This window comes from Rhinatrema bivittatum, chromosome 12 (assembly GCF_901001135.1).
Source record: "Rhinatrema bivittatum chromosome 12, aRhiBiv1.1, whole genome shotgun sequence".
Classification (NCBI taxonomy): domain Eukaryota; kingdom Metazoa; phylum Chordata; class Amphibia; order Gymnophiona; family Rhinatrematidae; genus Rhinatrema; species Rhinatrema bivittatum.
In genome coordinates this window covers 10,639,580-10,658,421 of record NC_042626.1, presented here as the reverse complement: position 1 = coordinate 10,658,421, position 18,842 = coordinate 10,639,580, and the positions used below count along the sequence as shown (strand labels likewise).

General features: G+C 40.2%; 1 protein-coding gene across 4 annotated transcripts in view; it reads left to right on the top strand.

Annotated features, from left to right (window-relative positions):
* The window catches only part of TRIM33 (tripartite motif containing 33), a 139,832-nt gene that overhangs the window by 63,234 nt on the left and 57,756 nt on the right, over nucleotides 1–18,842 (top strand). For all 4 annotated transcript variants that reach the window (XM_029572458.1, XM_029572457.1, XM_029572459.1 and 1 more), the window contains exons 2-4: nucleotides 5,670–5,788; nucleotides 11,460–11,607; nucleotides 16,277–16,409. In XM_029572458.1, the coding sequence (XP_029428318.1) occupies nucleotides 5,670–5,788; nucleotides 11,460–11,607; nucleotides 16,277–16,409 (400 nt within the window). The remainder of the gene's footprint in view (nucleotides 1–5,669; nucleotides 5,789–11,459; nucleotides 11,608–16,276; nucleotides 16,410–18,842) is intronic.

The window sequence follows — 18,842 nt, the reverse complement described above, 5'->3', positions numbered from 1 at the left end:
AAAAACCCATAAGGAGGAGGGAGGGGCCTCAATTCAAGAATAATGTTGGATAGTTTGATAAAATCTGTAATTTCTGTAGATTTATGTGAAAGTTTGTTAAACGTTTTTGCTCATTGAGCTCCCAATATTGTTTAGTAAATGGTTAACAGGTGTGTTATTGATTGAGTGTAATGGTTATATTTGTATAAACCCTGCTACCCTCAAAAAATTCTCAGATTTTTGAGAGTTATGTACAAGTTTTTGATTTACTTTGTAATTTAAATCATATAAATAAAGAATTTAAAAAAAAAAAGGGTTTCAGGATGCCCTCCGTTCCAAATTCCCACCCCTATCATTGCGCCTTTTGGCGCGTCTTGGATGCATTTGGTGCACTCTCGGGCATCCTCAGCTCGGTACTCGCCCATATGTGAGGACTACCATCCTGCTTGTCCTGTGAGAAAGCAGAATTGCTTACCTGTAACAGGTGTTCTCACAGGACAGCAGGATGTTAGTCCTCACGAAACCCACCCGCCACCTCGCAGAGTTGGGTCCGTATACGTTTTTACTTTTATTTTAGTTTCGCTTGCGCGTTTAGCTATAAGACGAGACTGAGGGAGACACCTGTGGTTCACAGGGATAACTGCAGGCTGAGCATGCTCGGTGCACTCAGTGTGCCAGTGTCAGTCAAAGTTTTGTAGAAACTTTGACAGAAAAGTTTTCCGTACAGGGCTCCATCCCGTGGTGCCACCCATGTGAGGACTAACATCCTGCTGTCCTGTGAGAACATCTGTTACAGGTAAGCAACACTTGCTAATTGTGGAGGTGAATGCATACATCAACATTGCATCTTCTACTCCCTCCAACATTCTTCTCACACATTCTCTATCGCCCCCCCCCCCCTCCTCCATCTTCTCTAGTCATAGACATACACGGATTCTACAAAGTACAGCCTTCTGCTTCCTTCTTCGGCAGTGGCTGGAGAAAAACAGCGAAGATGAGACACTCATCTCCTGTCTTGCATGAACAGGAAGGGAGAGGAGGGAGGAAATTTGGAGCGGATACAGTAGAACAGATCAAATAAGAGCTACTCTGTTCCCTAATCTAGCCCCTTCATTCCTGTTTTTCTCCTTTGGGCTGCAGGAGTAGGGTACCCTTCAGGTAGTGGCACCTATGGCCCAGACCATCTTGGCCATAAGTTAGCCACAGCTCTGTTTGCTAATCATATTAAAGCCCTTAAAGTCCAGTAGTTCTATCAGAAGAGATGTATAAATAAGGCTAAAGGTCAGGTATTTGTTAATTTCTTCTGTTTTTCTGCTGTACTATATCCATTTATGGGGCTAATGCTTTCTTTCTTGACTCCTGTCGTGTCTGAAGAGAAGACTTATGTATAACATAGCTTATGGATAACTTTTATTTTTGTCTCGTAATGCTCTAACTACAAAGAATAGTTTCCTTAAAAGCCAACACAGCTACTAGAACTCTACATGTCAGAATGGAAGATAACACAATTTGCTGCATGACTAGGCAGATCAGCCAGTTGAAAAGAGAGAAGCCCAACTTGACAGCGACAGGCCACATTTGAAAGAGAATGCTGTGGTCTTGATAGCTTGTGTACATAATCATCTGGCTCATTCTTTTGTTGCTCTCTAGTCTGCAGTTTGCCTGTTGATAAATAGAAAAATGACAACTTGTTGAAAATAAAATGTCTATTTTTGTAAACAAAAATGTTTCTATCCATTGGGACTCAATATATGCAAATGGAGAATAATTTTGTTTCTAAAGAAAACCTAGGAAAGTTACAATTTGTGTAATAACTATCATCATAAGGACCAACAGTAAATTCAGATGTTTATATCCTAACTTTATGCTTGCAGCAGAATTTTTAATTACATTAAAGCTATGATAGCTGTAGATTACAGCAATACATTGCATGCCAGTTACTCTTCTCTTACTTATGCTTCAGTGCACCTGCAAGTACACCTATCTGTAATAAACCAATACAGGAAAAAAATTAAAATAGGCATTCTAATTTAATGTTCCAAATATGTTTAAAAGAAATCCCTTTATCCAAACCAATGTAGTGTTAACAGGATGCCTAAAGAAACAACATTGGGACAGGAGGCTGATAGCTGGGTAGAAATGTTTTATATTAGAGTAACTTTTATCTGAAAACTCTGAACTATGTTCTATAATTCAGAAAACGTAGATACTATAACACAGTGCCTTTATTCCATCCTACCTTGCACCCAGCCATTGATGTGCAGACAAGTATTGCAGAATAGGGAGCAAAAGACCCAGATTTGATTTGTGCATGATACTCCGTGCCGGAAAAGGTTCACAAGCCATTCATGTACATTGCTTCTCTCCTGTTCTCAGAATTAGTGGCAATGATGGTGAGCTAGAAAGAAAAGCAGGCAAAAAACACTTGAACACTGATTTAGGAAAATCAAGTTGAGGAGTGGGTTACCATCAAAGAACCAACTTTCTTTAGAAGAAAGTCTAGGAGTGAAAATGAAGAGGCATATGCAGGAAGTAGAGTTGATTAAAGAATATGGTGGTATGGAATATTCCAGAAAAATCAGGACCCCAGAAAATTCCAGGATTTTATTGCTGCTGTACAACTCTGCTACTCACCCAGCATGGCACAATCGGTGGTCACCTACCTTGGTGTTGGAAGAAGATGGCTAATTTTGGAAGTTTTGAGTCTTCGTTTCCAGTGCCTTGTCATCTTGCCTTGCCCTTCACCTCGTTTGAGCTGCTCTGACAGTGATACTGAGCCATATTTGGTAACGAGCTATGTCATCCACACTCGCCAAGCAGTTATCGTGCTACCCGTAAGCTGACTGTCTTGATGGTTGCTTCTGCTTATGAAGCAGTAACCCTGGAAAGTACCCTTCTCCAGTAGTAATGTAAGAGTTCTATGAATGTGCACACCAGTATATCGGAGCACTTACCCCATCATTCTATGCCCATTCTGACACACTGACCACCATATTGTCTACCTGCTCTCATCCCACAGGTGCTGTCCCTTTAGAGATCATTTTATGTATTTAAAAACATTTATTACATGCTTAAGCCGAAAGCGAGGTACAAACCCTAAAACAGGGCAAGCAAATCCAAATAACATTTTTCCCTCAAACATTTTTTGAACAGCATTATTTCTTTTTATTTTTAATGCATAGGAATAACTCCTATTATCCAGAATGGCCTTGGTCCTGACGATTCCTGATGAAAGAAACTCTATTGTATTAGTATTCTTACCATTTTAGAAAATCCACAATTAATGAGAATGTTGCTATTTGCTTGTTGAGTTGGTATGCTATTAAAGAAAATGAATTATTTTGTTTGGTCATCTACTAGATCTCTCTTATGCAGTCTTCTTTCACTGACGTGTTTACTAGTTGAATGTAGAATAGTATTCGGCATGGGGTTTGATTCAGCACTATACGATTCAGCCATGCATATTATATATATAAGGATTTACTACCACAAACCATGCATATTATATATATAAGGATTTACTACCACAAACTACCACTTATATATATAAGGATTTACTACCCCAAACCAAATATCCAAATTACTACCTCCACCTTCCTCTATTCCTGATGCCTTTCAACTAGCTTGATCACTCCATTCTTATACTTCACTTCAATGCATATCCAGCATAGTTCTCTGCTTCAACAGCAGGGGAAAAGAAAAACTGTTACTTCACACATCCAGCAGAGCTCTCTGCTTAAACGGCAGGGGAGAAGAAAAAAGGATTCACACTCACAAAGCGGGGAGTAGCTGGCTTGTTACGGCGGTTACTACCCCAAACCAAATGTGCCTGATACTTCACTTTCAATGCATATCCAGCATAGCTCTCTGCTTCAACGGCAGGGGAGAAGATAAACAACCAATAAGGGCTGTATAACATAATCTGGGTAAAAACAAATAAGCATGGGTGTAGCTTGCTTATTGCGGCGGTTACTACCCCTACTACCTCTAACTACTCAAGCTAGATATTTCACTTGGATGCAGCTCCATCACCGCTCTCTACATTAATGGTGGGGTTGGAAGGGAATTAGAACCAAGAGCTAAGAGAAACAGATAAGTATGAGAGAAGAAATGAGGGAAGCTTGCTGGGCAGACTGGATGGGCCATTTGGTCTTCTTCTGCCGTCATTTCTATGTTTCTATGTTTCTATGATTTAAAAAATAGCAGACAAACTATGAGAGTGACTGTTTATTTAAAAAGGAGAAAAGTTGAGAGGAATATGTGACATTTTATTTTAAGGAAACTATTGCAGGCATATGGCACAGTTTCTCATGAGAATTTCCCAAGCTGATTTATGCGTTGCATATAATAGAGTGTGGTTTGTTTTTTTTAATTGTGTTCACTACAAAGCATTTCCTTATGAAGTCTGTGAAAACACTGGCCTACAGCCAAAATACTTCCGAAACGAATGTAGTCAAACTTTACAAAATCTGGGTCAATGGAGCAAAAATGATGTTTAAAATTGTTGATCGGCTTTAATTTTCAAGATATGCTACTGGGTCAATATATATGACCTTTGACTTGGGAGTTGCGAAGGATAAGTGAGTTAAAAAGGGAAAGGATCTCGAATTAAACTAGACTAAAATACATCTCTGAATCATTGAATAAATCTATGACTGTGTTTGGATAATACTTGATTTTTGAACACAATGAATGATGCAATCTGAAGCTCGCATTGTGCCATATATGATATGAATTGAATTGTGTTATTTCTAGAAGTCATGGATGACTTAAACTCAGTTTACATCACTCTGCTGAACAAATTGCCCTAAATCTGCACTAGAAATCAGTGTAATCTGTCAGTGTTTGATTTTGATTTCGGTTTGAACAGGATCAGAGTTGCCTTTTTCTTGTGTGAATAATGCAGATAACGCTTGCTCTGTTTGTGGTGAAGTGACTTTTGCATTACAAAAGCGCAATACAGTTACTGTGGTTAAAGCCTACTCACCTGTATTTTGGCTGCACAATTGGAGAACAGGACGAGCCGGGTGCCCCACACATGCTGCAACACTTGTGCAATAAATCTTTGCCAGTGGTTGAACAGGAAGAGGAAATGTATTCCTTTTGCAGTGCCAGTGATTTGGAGAAAGCCAACAGATCATTTCAGTAATTTACTTCTGCATGGTGCATCCCAGTCGGAAAATTTTTGTCAAAGAAAAATGGTATCCAAACATTCCACCTGCTATATGCCCAATACCCCACATAGGAGGATTGCTGGTTCCTGAAGTGCTAGAATCATTCCTATTTGAGTAAGCTGAGGAAGATGTTGAAACCTGTGCTCCTGAACCATCCTCCTCAGAACACAAAGTGAACTGAATGACCTTGCCAGAGATTTGGAACTACCCAAGAGTAAGGCAGAGCTGTGAGAGATTCTACTGCTGGAGCCCATCTCTACCTCTGTCTAGTACTATCTACGCAATAGACACAAACATTGGCTAATCTTTCCATGATATTTAATCGGCTGGTTTAACTGTCCATATTTGAATTCAGCACATCAACAGAAATAATAAATGGCAGAAGATGTATATATATCGGTGAAACCTAGGTTCAAGCAAAATTACTATAATGTTCAATTTATATATACAAATTGAACCATTTTGTTCTTCACAGCTGTCAGTTTAATATGGTTTTTTTCTCCCCTTTATGTCCAGTTGGTGTGATCAGGTGTCCAATATGCCGTCAGGAATGCAGACAGATAGATCTGGTAGACAATTACTTTGTGAAAGACACATCTGAAGCACCAAGCAGCTCTGATGAAAAGTCAGAACAGGTATGGCATATGTGGCTTTCTGCTTTTATATTGTGTATGTGTGTCTAATTTGGGGTCTGGGTGGAAATCGGTTTGGGACATATCGGTATGGGACATATGTGCCCAAAATATCAAGATAACCCCCCCTTTTATTCAGCTCATCCTAAAAAGTAAGCATAATTTTGTAGCTAATTATTCACAAATGTATAGGTGTCAACATTTTGTAACTAAATTTCACATTAAGAAATTGGAAAAAGTAATCTGAGTCAGTTATGTGGCATAGGCCATGAGAAATTACGGATTGTGAATATTTTAGTCCCATTTTCTGTAGCAAGCTATAGGGAAGCTACTTCTATTTTGATATTCCATCTTTTCCTGGGAAAGGCCCAATATGTAGATACTGCATACTACAAGCAATCTGATTTGATTCTTCTTTTTAATAAGGTAAATTAAAACACTGGTCTTTACAGATTTTTCTTGCCACATTTCTTAAAGGAAAAGGACTTGAAATTTAGGAATGCTAACGAAGCAGACCATGGATGTTGGTGCTTTCCCTTTTGACTCTTTCCTACTTTGATATCTTAGTGACAAGACCTCCCGCCATCATGTCCTCATCTCTACTATGCAGTGGTTTTCTTCTGCTTTCCTTCTCTATAACTATCACCAGATTTTGCACTTTCGCATTGCTAAACAGGATAAAAAAATAATTTGTCTTCCTTAAATCTCAAATGTTTGAGTAAAAACTAGTTCCATCACTCTCTACAAATATAATACCTAGAATTCATTTCTACCTAACAGGCCAATACAGTAAAGGTTGCGGGAGTGCGGGCGAGTGCCCAGGCCACTCCTGTGCACGGGATTCAGGGGGGACAAACATGCAAATTAGGGCCCGTGGTAAAAAGAGGCGCTAGGGACACTAGCGCCTCTTTTTTTGACGGAAGCGGCGGCTGTCAGCAGGTTTGACAGCCGATGCTCAATTTTGCCGGCGTCGGTTCTCAAACCTGCTGACAGCCACGGGTTCGGAAACCAGACGCTGGCAAAATTGAGCGTCCGGTTTTCAAGCTGCTGGCCGATTTTACATTTTTTTTTTTTTTTTAATTATTTTAAACTTTTAGGACCTCTGACTTAATATCGCCATGATATTAAGTCAGAGGGTGCACAGAAAAGCAGTTTTTACTGCTTTTCTGTGCACTTCCCCGGTGCCAGCAGAAATTAATGCCTACCTTTGGGTAGGCGCTAATTTCTGAAAGTAAAATGTGCAGCTTGGCTGCACATTTTACTTAGTGAATCACGCGGGAATAACTAATAGGGCCATCAACATGCAGTTGCATGTTGCGGGCGCTATTAGTTTCGGGGGGGTTGGATGCGCGTTTTCGATGCGCTATTATCCCTTACTGAATAAGTGGTAGAGCTAGCGCATCAAACATGCGTCGCGCGCTGTACTGTATCAGCCTGTAAATTAATAAATCAAAGGTAAAGTTAAACTCTTATATCACTGCTTCTCAACCTAGTCCTGGAGGCACACCTAACCGGTCTGGTTTTCAGGATCTCGTCAACTTTCGGGAATATTAACATCTATTGACATACTACTGCATAGCACAACCCCTCCAAAACCTCCAGAGGACAAATTGCAGGTTGACACCAAGGTAAGCTGCCACAAGCTTGTCCAGGCCCCCTTCTTGAAACCCAAGGGGTGAATTAGGAGAGAGATGCTGCATGTGGTAATAATCAAAGGGGAATATAATATCCCTGAATTGCCTGACCCATAAGGGATTCCACATGCACATTTCCACCAATGTAGCTGAATAGCACATGTTACTATTTGTCTTGTAACTCACTACCTCCTATAAATCGGTGTAGATTTATCCGCAAGTAAACTCGTGGGAAAACTACATGCGCTATGGGGACCATGAAGGAAGTGGATCCAATCGGAATACCCTCCATCACCTATAAACATGGAGTTCAGCTCACATCCTCCGGGAAGTCCATGTTTTTCCCCTGAGCCAAATGACCAGCCTCAGGCGTTGCCTCCATCTTCACTGGGAAGCTCTACAGGAATCCCTTCAGATCCACTGGAAGAACCCCTTGAGCTACCTTCACCACATGAAGATCTAACCTACTCCAAATTTCTGGAGAAGGTGGGCACACTTAAAGGCGGAGACCTGCAAGATCTCTGATCTTGGAGTGGAGACAGTGGACATCTTAAAGATCTTAGAAGTTCCATCAGAACCAACAGCTCTGCCCTTGAATACACTGCTGGATTCTGTCATGGACAAAGTATGGGAATCCCCTCATACCATACTCACGGTATCCAATAAATTAGTCTAAAATTCAGGATGCAAAAGTCCACACATTATGGCACGGTTCAGATTCCACATGCCTCTGTAGTCGTCGCATAGGCTATGAAAAAAAAGCAGACGAGATTACACTCCAATACACCCCCCAGAAAAGCCAACAGGGTATTGGATGAATTTGGTCGCAAGATTTTTCAAGGTTCCATGGTAAATGCATGTATACACACCAAGTTTACTTTACACACTATATGAGTGTGTCCAAAACTTGAAGCCCTATGTCTTTATGGGGCAGGGAGATCAAGGAACACTATAACCGTTAATAGACCTGCAAGAAGGTCTACGACACCTAAGAACCATCTACGAGGCCTTGACATGTTGGCTCGAACGTTGGCTGCTTCTATCACAGCCAGATTTATAGCTTGGTTTCACTCCAACGCAATTCATGAAGACGTTCATGATAAATTAACAAACTTGCCCTGTAAAGGGACCAACCTATTTGGAGAGAAGCTGAGAGAAACGTCTCTCAAATAAGAGCAAAATGTGGCAGACAGTCTGCCATCAGCAGGTATTATTCCCAATATAAAAGGAGCTTATACCAGCATAGGCCATACAGAAATTACCATGTAGATCACCTTCCTATCAGCAACCAAGGCCTCACAAACAGCCTCAGCAAAGGAACCAACAAAGAGGTCAGAGATCCCAAAAACCTCAGCAAATGCAATCCCAAAAACAGAAGCAGGGTGTTTTGAGGAAGAATCAATCAACACTGATTGTAGGTTGGGGGCAGGATATGGGGTTTTTTTGTGTGTTTTTGGGGGGGTTTTTTTGTTTTTTTTAACCAAGCTTGGTCAAGATCACAACCAATCAATAGGTTCTCAATATAATCTCCAATGGGTACAAACTGGATTTCTCTAATCTCCCACTGATGTCTCATTTAGAAGCACCCACGAGGGACATTTCACAAATCCCCATATTGCGGCAGGAAGCAAGGGATCTGGTGCATCAAGCATTCCACACTCTCCTTCTTTCCCAGATCTACAAGGGCTGCTATTCCCAATACTTCTTCATTCCCAAGAAGTCGGGGGGGGGGGGGGGGTCTTCATCCCATTTTGGACCTGCATTCTCTCATTAAGAAACAAAAGTTCAAAATTACCTCTGAAATCATTCCTGCCTTTTCTTCAGCCAAACGATTGGATGTGTTCTCTGGACCTGAAAGATACCCATCCACAATATGTATTGGCATTACCTTTGTTTCCAAGTGGGGAATCAACATTACCAGTACAAAGTACTTCCCTTTGGATTCTCATCTGCCCTGAGAGTCTACATGAAATGTCTTGCAGTGATTGTGGCTCACTTACAAAAATGAGGAATCAGGATTTTCCCCGTATCTTGACGACTGGCTCAGTCTCTCCAAATCCGCAAATTCTACAGGAGCTGTTGATTGAGACAATTTGATGCCTGGAAAAACCGGGGTTTATCATAAACTACGAAAAATCCCACCTAAACTCTTACTAGATTCTTCGGTTCATAGGAGTAAGGATTCACACCCCTTTATGCAAGGCTTTCCTGCCCGACGACAGGGCTCAGACTCTGCGTTGTCTGTTGCTGAAAAAGGTAGGCACAGAGCTTTACTACATATGCAGAGTGCTAGTCTTACTGGGATACATGGCAGCAGCAATACATATATGGTCCTTCACATCCGTCTTTGCATAAGGTGATTACAATGGGGCTTAAAGTCACAATGGAATCTACGCAGGCAGCTCATGTTGAAGAGAATTTGCATTACAGCCTCAATGAAAACAGACATTTTGTGGTAGCTAGCATCATTCAGGAGTCCTATACACCAATTTAATAGTCACAACAGATGCTTCAACAAAAGGTTGGGGAGCCCATCTTAATTTGAAAACACAGGGCTTACGGACCCCAGTAGAAAGCCAATTCCTAATCTATTGGAATTGAGAGCAGTAAAGAATGCAGTGCATATCTTCACTCCAACGCTGCAGGGAAAGTCTGTAATCCGCATGGACCACCAAGTAGCCATGTTCTATATAAACAAAGGAAGGAGGGTCAGGTTCCAGGATTCTGTGCAAAGAAGCCATGCAGATTTTGGAATGGCAATTCCATCACAAGGTCTTACTGCATACACACCCAAACTTTTTACCTAAGATGATGTCAGCATTTCACTTGAATCAAACAATTTCATTATCCACCTTCTTACCTAAACTGCATGCGAGTAGAAGGGAAAAAGTACTTCACGCATTGGACTGCAAGAGAGCACTGGCATAGTTCAAAAGAAGAACTCTAAGCAGATAGACGTAAAGTTGGGATGAACATCTTTTAATCCAAATGATCCAGGAAAAGTAACCAAAAGGATGCTATCCAATTGTATAACTCAATGCATTCAGTTCTGTTACATATCACATTCAGTAGTAGTCCATAATCCAATTAAGGCACATCAAGTCAGAGCAACAGCAAATTCATCAGCATACTTGCAGAATGTTTGGATTCAAGATAATTGTAAAGCAGCAACCTGGTCATCGGTTAACACTTTTACATCCCACTATTGTCTCGATTAACTGGCAGTGCATTGGGATCATCAGTTTGCATCATGTCCAACAAAAGTGGCTGCCCACAAGCAACCTTCAGCTTGGTCCTCCCAGACCGCATGGCTAAATAAGCGTGCTTAACGGAAAAAAGCAAATTTCCGTAGATAGAATGATTTAGCCATGTGAACCCTCCCTCCTTCTGGTACAGCCATCTGAATTTTACTCTGCATGGATCGGCTTTATAATCAACTGAGACACTCACATGAGGTGCGTGGGAAAAGCAGCGCAGCCGCCCAGGGGCAGATAGAGAGATAGCTTTGCTCCATAATGCCCGGATGATATTACCCCAAACAGCATGGCTAAATCATCCTACTGTCTACGGAAAACGCCGTTTATGGTAAGCAAACTTGCTTTTAACGAAATATTTAACTCATTTTAAATGTTTTTGTGATTTTATTTTTCCTATGCAACATTTAATGTGTTAATGTTTTGAGTGTATTACTGTAAACCACATTGACCCATTTTTTGGAAATTAGTGGTATATAAGAAAATGTAGATAAAATGATTTATGGTCTGCCAAAGTGGGCAGTTTTCTCTCAAAAGAAACACTGCCCAGATCACACTTATCTCACAGCAGAACTCAAGGTATTGTTATCAAAACCAGAGCAGCTATAATTCCCAAGTCTAATCCAGATATGTTTTTTTGACTGAATCCAAAAGAGAGCCAGAAGTCCACCTTTTAAGGAAAAGACTGAGGTTCTGTAAACCATTGGCCCACTTAATGCTTGCCTTTCATGTTGATGGATTGCTCTGTATATCATGTCATAATTGTAATGTTTTATTACATTCCAGGTGTGTACTAGTTGCGAAGATAATGCTAGCGCAGTTGGTTTTTGTGTGGAATGTGGGGAATGGCTTTGTAAAACTTGCATAGAAGCACACCAGCGAGTAAAATTTACTAAAGATCACATGATCCGAAAGAAAGATGATGTCTCTTCAGGTAAGACACTATGCCATCTTTTCATGTCAGATGATTGGGATAGATTTTGGTATCTGTTATATACCCATTAAATTGGCAGCAATCGGGCTATGATAGAAAAGGCGTCAGAAGTAGAGCAGTCCCGGTGTTGTAGATCACTGGTTGCCAGTATTGCAGTGGGTCAGATTTAAAGTTTGTTTTACTTTTTAAGAGCTGAAAGCATAAAGAACCAGAGTATCTCAAATCTTCTTGACCCCTTAATCTTCCAGTTCTAGCCCCCTTAATCTTCCAGTTCTTGACCCCTTAATCTTTGTTCTAGCCAGAAAAATCTACTTTTAGTTTCTTCACCTAAAATTGCTCATTTGGTCAGTATCAGACATCTGGCATGTTTTTGGGCCTGTATGTTGGAATGCTTTGCCCACTGCAATGAGAGTGATGACTTAATGAAATTCAGAAAACAGGTCGACACTGCTCTGTCAGCAAGCTTTTGCTTAATTATTTAAATGGATGCAATTGTTTTAGCTCTGTTCTGTTGTTGTATTGTGTTTGTTTTAAATGATTGTTTTTCTTGTACTTTGCTTAGCATATTTGTTATAGGTGGATAATAAATATTTAATAAATGGACAACTCAAAGGTGGGTTTATTGATGTTTCTATTCCATTCATGTTTATGATTTTATCATAGTGAATTTTTTTATGAAAATATGGTTTGGTCATAGTAAAAATATGGAGACGTAAAAATCTAGAGAAGTTGTGACTTAGGTTATAAAACGTTTTGGTTGTTTTGGTCACCGAATAAGTGGTGACAGTTTGAACCTTTCCTGTTTATCTGCCCGAGATTTAGTGCTACAAAATTTATTTGAAACCATTTATTAACCACTTCCCCGGCCCTTATACAGGCAGCTGAAAGCGGTGTAGAAGTTTAAACAAGTAATACCAAAACAGTGTCAGTGCAGAGTAATTAGGCCCCGCTTTAACTGGGAGCATGCTCCAGTGTCTGTGCAGAGTAATTAGGCCCCGCTTTAACTGGGAGCATGCTCCAGTGTCTGTGCAGAGTAATTAGGCCCCGCTTTAACTGGGAGCATGCTCCAGTGTCTGTGCAGAGTAATTAGGCCCCGCTTTAACTGGGAGCATGCTCCAGTGTCTGTGCAGAGTAATTAGGCCCCGCTTTAACTGGGAGCATGCTCCAGTGTCTGTGCAGAGTAATTAGGCACCGCTTTAACTGGGAGCATGCTCCAGTGTCTGTGCAGAGTAATTAGGCACCGCTTTAACTGGGAGCATGCTCCAGTGTCTGTGCAGAGTAATTAGGCACCGCTTTAACTGGGAGCATGCTCCAGTGTCTGTGCAGAGTAATTAGGCACCGCTTTAACTGGGAGCATGCTCCAGTGTCTGTGCAGAGTAATTAGGCCCCGCTTTAACTGGGAGCATGCTCCAGTGTCTGTGCAGAGTAATTAGGCCCCGCTTTAACTGGGAGCATGCTCCAGTGTCAGTGCAGAGTAATTAGGCACCCCTTTAACTGGGAGAATGCTCCAGTGTCTGTGCAGAGTAATTAGGCACCCCTTTAACTGGGAGCATGCTCCAGTGTCTGTGCAGAGTAATTAGGCACCCCTTTAACTGGGAGCATGCTCCAGTGTCTGTGCAGAGTAATTAGGCCCCGCTTTAACTGGGAGCATGCTCCAGTGTCTGTGCACATCTCACCAAGGCCCTATGCAAAGGCCTAGTTTCTGCCTTTCTTTTTTCCTGCTAATTCTGATGTACATTTAATACTGCCACATTTAACTGTTTTGTGGCAAGGATTCAATTGATGATATTTCTTATTGCATTAATTTATAGCTCCAGATAACACTATCTCCTTTTTTTTTTTTTGTGTACCTGGGAATCCCCACTTGACAGAATTAGAAGTAGGAAAGGGTAGGGTCAGGCCAAGCTTTTGTAACATTTTTTTGTGAACTTTGTATGCATATGAGTGGACCATGTCATCCTAAAAAAAAAGGCAGCTGAGTGTGGTGGACTCTCTGCATTGCAGTTCTAAGCCCATAACCAACCACTGGTACAAACTAAGCCCAAATTGGTTTTACCTTAAAATGTAAAGCAGCATGTCTTTCAGTTTCTGCCTTCCTTTCCACCTGAAATGGGTGGGTTCCCATGTAAAACAGTCCTAATACTGGCATTGAGCCTTATGAACCTGCATGCATCGAGATGATAGAAACATCTAAAACACTTTCAGCCATGAACCATTGAATGCAGTGCACAATTACTATAATTTTAACTATTCATCAGAGATCTCTGATAATTTGTTTTGCATGACCTGCTTTGCTGAGAGGTAGCTGCCAACTTGTTTTTTCAGCAAGCTGGGATCTTTTAAGTCATCAAGAGATCTGAAATGATCAAGGGAGTTACATGTAGGTTCCCAGTGACACATGACTTAAACAAGATCATGCAGTAGCATAAAAAGAGGCAAGATGTGAAAGTAGATATTGAAATGCAAACTTGTTTAATTTAACAGTTTTGTTCTGAGATTTGCTTTGGTCTTAAAACCACTGTCTTCAGCCTAGTTCAGGTATGACATGAGGGTCCATCCAGAGCAATCCGTGGCTGCTGCAATGATGTACTAATACCGTTTGTTGAGCTCTTAGTTGAGCCCAGCGTTTCCCTAGCCTTTCTTGGAGGCACACCTAACCAGCCGAGTTTTTAGGATTTCCACAATGAATATGCATGAGAGATTTGCATCCATTGGAGTTGGGCAGATCTGTCATGTGTATTCATTATGGATATCACTAAAACCCAACTGGTTGTGTGCTTCAGGACAGGGTTGGGAAACACTAGCTTAGTGTATGAACCATCCAAAAACATTCAGAGCAAATGTGACTCAATACTTACCTGCCAGTGCCATGCTCATTCTGGAGCATTTTCACTTTTATAATAAACAATGGATGTTTTTATTAAATTGCTTTATTGGTAGCCTAGCTTAGCCTGGAGACAAATATTTTCTTTGCATGCTTATTTCTCCGAGGACAGGCAGGATGTCAAGCCCTCACCAGTGGGGTGAAGTGATCTGACAGAGCCCAGTGTGCTTCCATCCTGCTGTTCTCGGAGAAAGCTGTTTCACATTTGATTTTCTGCTTTACATCACAAACCACTAAGCTGGTTACATGTGAGGATAGATTGCCACCTTGCCCCTTTCCTCCCTCTCCAAAACCAAAGTGTCAAAGCAAGTAGAAGTAGGAATAAGTAACAGTTAATAAATAAAATATAAACTATGCCAGAACAATATGAACTCCTTGAAACCATGCAATAAATAGGGACAGAGCTCTTAAAATCAGTGTAGACCATGACAAAACTTTGTAGCAATTGGATTTTATGAATAGACTTCCAAAGGTTGATGTACACAAACAGAGGAAATAGGTTCACGTAGACTATGCCATAATTTCGTTTGGCTAATGGTCATTTGCTTATCCTAAGCTGTCATATAGAAACATATGAAATGAGGCACTCCTTCATGGCCTGTACTCCCATTATGATCCTATACTATTTAAGGCCTGAGCAAAAGTATGCACCAGGTTATATGAATTTTCCCATGAAGGCAGGTAAAGACCAATCATCCAGCAAGTTGTTTATGGTAGCTGCTCCTTGCAGATAATCAAATGATAATGTTAGCCATGTTTATTTTGAGCTAAACTTCCTTTACCAAGTAAAGTGGTTTTATTGTAATGTTTTCCATGTCCTATGGGGATTGTGCTGTTGTATAGATCATTGGTGAGATGTCACCTGGAGTATTGTCTACTTCTGGAGGCCATACCTCTAGAAAGATATAAACAGATCTAGAAGGGGGATCATCAAAATGGTGGTGGGTCTGTACCTAAAGTCCAATGAGATGACAAAGATCTTGAATGTATGTGTATCCTAGAAGAGAGATGGGGAGCATGATAGAGAAATTAAAAAACTGGATGGTATTGATGTGCAATAATTAAACTGTTTTCTATAGAAAGGTTCTAGACCTAGGAGCCATGATATGCTCCAAGGAGATAGTCTTGAGAGCAATGTCAGGAAATATTTTTTTATGGAAAGAATATTGGATGCATAGAATGCCATTCTGGAGTGGATAGTGGAGGAGGCTAAAACAGGAGGGACTGGGATAAGAACAGAGGCTCCTTTCTTGCAAATAACGAAGTCCTAGTGGAAATGCAGGAACTCATGTAGCTGGGATTGTGTGCATTCCTCATGCCAATTTGAGTTAGGCAGCAGACTGGTGGTGGAGGGGTATTATCCACAAAGGCAGTGGAAACCTAAGTCAAATATTTGGCCAACATCCGTGGTACTATTGGTAGCCATTTAGATTTAGAATGCTTTGGGAAGGGGGTGTGGTCCAGGGTGTGAATTAAATGGGGGATCTTGTATGCCCATCTACCTGAGGGTGGAGTAGAGAGCAGGAAGATGAAATTGTTTTGGATAAGGAATGATAGAAGCAATTTGGGATATAACTTTGGCAGTATAGACAAATAACTGGATGGACCACAACTTTTTTTTTTTTTTTTTTTGCGCCATTTACTTTTACTGTGTGCTCTGGTATCTAGTCATGATATAATTGTTGGCATGGGAAATACTTGGGTTTTGCTAATAATTGCATGCATTAGTATGTAGAACGAACTTAGCCTATCTGACATTGCACAATGGATTTTATATTGTGACAGAGTCTGTGGGAACCTCAGGCCAGCGTCCAGTTTTCTGTCCCGTCCACAAACAAGAGCAGCTGAAGCTTTTCTGTGAAACGTGCGATAGGCTGACTTGCCGAGATTGTCAGTTGCTCGAGCACAAGGAGCACAGGTAGGCGTAACATTTAAAAGCCGTGTTTGGTGGCTTTTCATCATGCTTACAAATAAGGCCAAGTTTTCAGTTTTCCATTAGGCTGAGCTAATGGTTTAGGGAATTAGCACGAAAGCCATTTCTGTACAAGTATGCTGTCCGCTCTTAATTTTCTGTTTCATACCAAATCTGTGTGGATACAGTTAAAAAGGTGCTCATTTTAAGTAATGTGAGACAATTATTTAATAAAAGGAAAAATAGACTTTATCATTTTATCATTAAGACTTGGTTATTCAAGCAAGCTTTCCCAGACACAATCTAATGACACAATCCAAGGACTCAATCCAAGGACTCCCCAAAACATTCAACCATTAACAATACCATTTGTACATAGTATTTAATTAATTTAATTTGTATTTTGTCTAACCAGTTATTCTTTCCTATCTCTTCCTTCTCCAAGTTCTGTGACCCTTGTTAATTGTAACTGTTTCCTTCGATCACCACAGTTTTAGTTTGATGTATTTAATGCACCCCGTTTCATGTAAACCAGCAAGATATGTCCTCATGATTGCCGGTATATAAAAACCTTAAATAAATAAAAATAAATAAAATAAAATAAAATCATTTTCATTTAGCTTGAGGACAATTTCAGAGGTGTTAACTGATTTTTCAGGTTAAACTGTTATGTATAAAAAAGGCAGGCTAATATATCAAACACAACAAAAGGAACAGTAAAAAAACAATAAATGTAATGGTGAGAACTCTTTATGTATGGAATAGAAAGCATATGAAGGGTGTTAGCAAGCCAGTAACAAGTGCAAGACCACTTTAGAAAGTGGTAGCTTGAACTTCTCAACCATTCACCCCAGGCAATCTAAACTGTATCCAAAATTCAAATGCTGGTAATACATTTTTAAGTACTTTTTTTGATGCATTTAAAACTATAGGTACAATGCTCAGAAAACACTAACCCTGACATCAGCTGGCATTTCAAATCTCCTGCATCAGGGGGACGTATCTGAAAGCTTGCAACTCCTCTCTCTGCTCCATCTGGATGTCCCGATCTCCAAATGATTAAAAAATGGCAGGAGGGGCCCATAATAGTTTATTCTCATTAGCCAGATTCTTTGGACAGGGGGGGAAATTGCAAATGAATGTATATCTTTCAAGTCCACGAAATGTTCCCCACCTCTCAGAGTACCTTGATCGGGAAATTTTGTGATGAGCCAATAGGAAGCAAATAATGCACAATTTCAATCAAATGTGTTGAGTGCTTAAAAACCCCCCCCCCCCAAACATCCTAACCTTAGGAAAATATAAATGGCTCACTGTACCTTCATAAAAGTAGTTAAACCTCACTGCATTTTGCTATAGCTTTTGTGAATATCCTTTTTTTAAATTTTAGCTTAAAAGGCGTTTTATGCCATCAGAAGAGCTAAGCTCCTGAATCTCCAGTCCATGGTGGTTCTTTTGGATCCTGACTTTAGTCATTCTCTTGGACTTCTCCTGAGCCACCTCTTTTTCTGGCTCTGGTCAACCTTCAGACACTCTACAAGTATCTTTTAAAGTTGTATTCTACCTGATTCCTAAAAATTGTGTAACTGGTGAATGCAGACTTTATGGCTTTCTTTTTACTGAGTAGGAATAAAACATCAATGAAGGATCCACAAATAGTGACTTTTTTAAATTTTTACCAGCAAAGCCCTCCTTTTGAGCTTTCTATAAAACAAGGAGTGAAAAACCCAGTCATTCCAAAAATTTGTTCTGGTTGTGCCAGCCTTTCACACTATAATCATCCTGGGTAAAAACCAAAAACAATTTTATTAGTAAAATCAGCAGAAGAAAACTAGGTTTGGGGTCTCTATTTAAAAGTACATTGTATGTATTCAAAAATTTTTTTTTACTGATACATTCCTTAAGTAACACTACCTGTTTGACTTTCTTCATGAATTTCTCTTGCTTTCTGTTGCACAACTGTCTCCAAAATGACTTTGTGTGTGTGAGGGGGGTGTCCATGTATAATTTATGTGAATGAAACTTTAAAAAAAAAACCATATTTCTCAGGTCTGTCATCTCAATTCAGTTTTACTGCTAGTAGCTGAAAGCTTGGAGGCGTTTTACAAATGTTCACAGTTTAAAAATAGAAATTTTAGTGGGTGAGTGGAGCTTTAGATCTGTATATTTATTGCAAAGGTTTGTAAAACAGTTCAGCCTTGACTGGTTCCAAGTGACTACTGTTTTGCCAATAGAGCAGCAGCATTGAACTGGTCTAGTTGTGTTCTCCTTGCTTTAGACTCACCAAACTGGTTGTATTCAGAAAGTGCGAGCATGTTTCCATGGCAGTTAATAAGGGCCCTATCTGTGTTTCCTCGACAAGTTTAAAAACTGAAATTCAGAAGCGTATCGTAAATGGGACACATCTTTCCTTCTAAAACAGATTGGCATTTTGTGTAG